Below are 3,156 nucleotides of genomic sequence, written 5' to 3'. Positions count from 1 at the left end.
CTATGAGCTACAGTAAATATTATGAATGCAATGAATAAATGTAGCAAATACATATTCAACTAAACAAATTTAAAAATGCATAAAATAGTAATGTTAACACGTGTGTTGCTGGAAAGCTTTAATGAAAGAGTTATAATAGTATAACTCTTTCATTCAAGTGGAAAGTGATTTAACAAATAAGCACATATGTGTTTTGAAACAAATATTAATTTGTGACGTTAAACCTAAAATTTGTAAGGCAGAACGGTGATTATTGAGTATAGAGTATATTGAAAGGAACAAACAGAAATCGATCTACCAAACAGGACAGGGATTTTAAAGGCGTTAATTGAACTAAACGCACGGTATTCAGTTAGGTTTGTTAGTGCATCATGGAATAAGAATTTTAATTTACATCAATGAATCCACCCTTCTACTAACCATGAACAAACAGAAATTAATTGAACCCTTAAATTCAATTTAGAATTTGATAATAGTTGAGTATTATTGCTAAAAAGATAAAAAGAACATATGTTTGATCTTCCACATTTATTTGTAGATAATTTTGAACTATGTAATTTCATTTAAATTTTGAGGCACACTTAGCTTCCAATACACAGCATTTTACTTGTTTTATTTTTTATTTTTTGGACACCATATTCATTTAGACCACTGGTCCTGACCGAGAAGGAATAAGGGCAGCACAGGGATTTCAAAGGTGTTAGTTGAATCAAACTTTCGATAAATTTTGACTTTAGCGGCGCCGCAGGCCAAGGTAGACGCACATTTAGCTCAGCCTCACACGGTTTTAACGTGCGTCTACCTTGTAAAATAAACAGAGAAGTGTGCAATGAGCGGTTGTTTTCTGAGCGTACTCCTGTGATGGTTGGCGGTTGCGGTTGGTGGTGGCGTGGCGTGGCGGTTTCCCTTCGCGCGGTTCGCGGTTCGGACAGTTGGTTTCGGGTTGAGCCTGATCGAGCTTACCATCAAATTTCAGAATCCGATGCAAGTGAGTTTGAGGATATCAAAGCTTTTTTCTCATCGAAAGAATAGAAGGATCTGTGCACATACTAGAAAAGAAGAAGAGTTATCGCATGCAGCACTGCGGTAACCAATAGTTTTGAACTCTTGTGAGGTTAGTGATGGCAGTAACCTCACAACTTCTTCAACACGTTTTCATGTTGAGAGTTAAACTTTAGGCGGTAGAAAAAGGGGGGAGGTGGGGCACGTTTTCTTCTGGTAGAGTCAGTCTTGGGGACTGTCTATAAACCAAAGCTAATTCTTGTTTCGTTTGCGTTTCTTGTTCGTTCGCACAGGCCTGGCCTCTAACCCTCCAGGATTCCTTTCCCAGCCACATGCCAAGGAAAGCCCACCGAGGTAAGTGGCATTGCAGTGCATCCCCTGCCCCTCAGTATGAACGACCCTCGGCACTCCTCCCGTCCCTCTGTCGTCCATCCCCAGGGACGCCCGCAGCAGCACCCACGGCCATGGCGAGGCGGAACAAGCGTCGTCGCGTCCCATCTTCCTCGGCTGCTGCACCCGAGGCGCCACCACAGCCGTCGCGCTACCCCACGCGGGCAGGCACCCGCAGGTCCTACGCGGAGCCCGAGGTCCCCGACTACGACGACTTCCTCTGTGAGTTCAAGTAGTCCGGCTCGGCCGTTGCGCGCGGCAGGACGAGTACCGCAGGTAAATAACCCTCTCGCTCTGTTGCAGTCTGCGATGACTGCGAGGAGGAGTTTGAAGGCGACTGCCCGGTCCACGGAGCCCTGGAGATCATTGCGGACACAGAGGTATGTTTTCGGTTCGGACTTGTCGACCACGCATGGCGCAGAGTCCATTGAAATGCATCCGATCTTTACGCTGGCTTTCTCACGTCCCTATCCGTAGGTCGCCGTCGGCCACCCCGAGCGGGCCCTGCTCACGGTGCCGCCCCAGCTGGTAATCGAGGCCAGCAAGATCCCGGGTGCGGGGCGCGGCGTGTGGACCAAGCAGGCGGTGCCCAGGAGGGTGCGCTTCGGGCCGTACGAGGGCGACAACGTGCCTGCCAACAAGGAGACGGGCTACGGCTGGGAGGTGAGGGACAGGCCATGCTCTGGTTACGCGCCAAGCGTGCTATTGGTTCACTGTTAATACTTATATTGAATTCTCTCTTTAAGACAAATTTTCTTTCGCAGATTCGCCGCGAGGGCAAGGCCACCCACTGCGTCGACGCCCTGGACATGGCCACGTCCAACTGGATGAGGTTCGTCAACTGCGCGCGCCACTCGGGGGAGGAGAACCTGTACCCGTACCAGTACAAGGGGCACCTCTACTACCGGGTGGTGCGGGACATCCCGCCCAACACGGAGCTGCTGGTCTGGTACGGGGACTCGTACGGCAGGGAGCTCGGCCTCGACCCCAAGCTCTACAATGACCCCACGCAGGACACGCGAGCCCTCAGTGAGTATGGCCTCGGGTTTGGGGTCGTTGGCGAAACCAAGTTCGTCCCGCGCGAGGTTTTCTAGTCGTTAATCGTCAGACTAGAACATGCCCTCTCCCCTCTGGCGCGAATGAGACTCTGACCCTCTGCTCTCTCCTGCTCTTTACTCTATAGCCGGCATCTTCCCGTGCGGCGCGTGCAAACTCTGCTTCGTCAGCCCCCTGCTGGTGGCCCAGCACCACCGCGTCGGCAGGTGTCATGCGGAGAAAAGTCGGCGGCGGGCCTGTGGCGCCGGCGTGCTCAGCGGCGGGCCGACGGCGGGCGAAGAGCAGCGGGGAGTGGACCAGGGCGCTCCAGCCGAGGCCAGCAGCGCGGACAAGCCTCACCGCTGTGCCACCTGCAGGGCCACCTTCAAGCACCAGAGGGACCTCCGCAACCACACGAGGACACAAACTGATGGTATAAAACCCTACAATTGTTCAAGCTGTATCGCCAGCTTCTGGCGGAGTGGCAACTTGCGCTCACACTTGAGGACACACACTGGTGAAAAACCCTACAGTTGTCAAAGTTGTGGCGCCAGCTTCGCGCAGAGTGGCGCGTTACGCAGACACATGAGGTCACACACTGGTGAGAAACTCTACAGTTGTCAAAGCTGTGGCGCCAGCTTCAGGGAGAGCGGCAACTTACGCAAACACACGAGGACACACACGGGTGAAAAACCCTACAGTTGTCAAAGCTGTGGCGCCAGCTTCGCG

General features: G+C 51.8%; 1 protein-coding gene across 1 annotated transcript in view; it reads left to right on the top strand.

Moving 5' to 3' along the window:
* The first annotated feature begins 334 nt into the window (after window positions 1-334).
* Window positions 335-3,156, top strand: part of LOC113213636 (histone-lysine N-methyltransferase PRDM9-like) — a 6,431-nt gene continuing 3,609 nt past the window's right edge. Inside the window, exons 1-7 of the mRNA XM_026432759.2 lie at window positions 335-988; window positions 1,296-1,356; window positions 1,441-1,614; window positions 1,696-1,772; window positions 1,870-2,055; window positions 2,157-2,421; window positions 2,576-3,153. Of these exons, the coding sequence (XP_026288544.2) occupies window positions 983-988; window positions 1,296-1,356; window positions 1,441-1,614; window positions 1,696-1,772; window positions 1,870-2,055; window positions 2,157-2,421; window positions 2,576-3,153 (1,347 nt within the window). The 5' untranslated portion in view covers window positions 335-982. The remainder of the gene's footprint in view (window positions 989-1,295; window positions 1,357-1,440; window positions 1,615-1,695; window positions 1,773-1,869; window positions 2,056-2,156; window positions 2,422-2,575; window positions 3,154-3,156) is intronic.

The sequence above is a fragment of the Frankliniella occidentalis genome, unplaced genomic scaffold, assembly GCF_000697945.3.
Source record: "Frankliniella occidentalis isolate FOCC.00 unplaced genomic scaffold, Focc_3.1 Scaffold38, whole genome shotgun sequence".
Taxonomy (NCBI): domain Eukaryota; kingdom Metazoa; phylum Arthropoda; class Insecta; order Thysanoptera; family Thripidae; genus Frankliniella; species Frankliniella occidentalis.
Note: the sequence above shows the minus strand (reverse complement) of the source record. Positions and strands in the feature narration are given on the sequence as shown.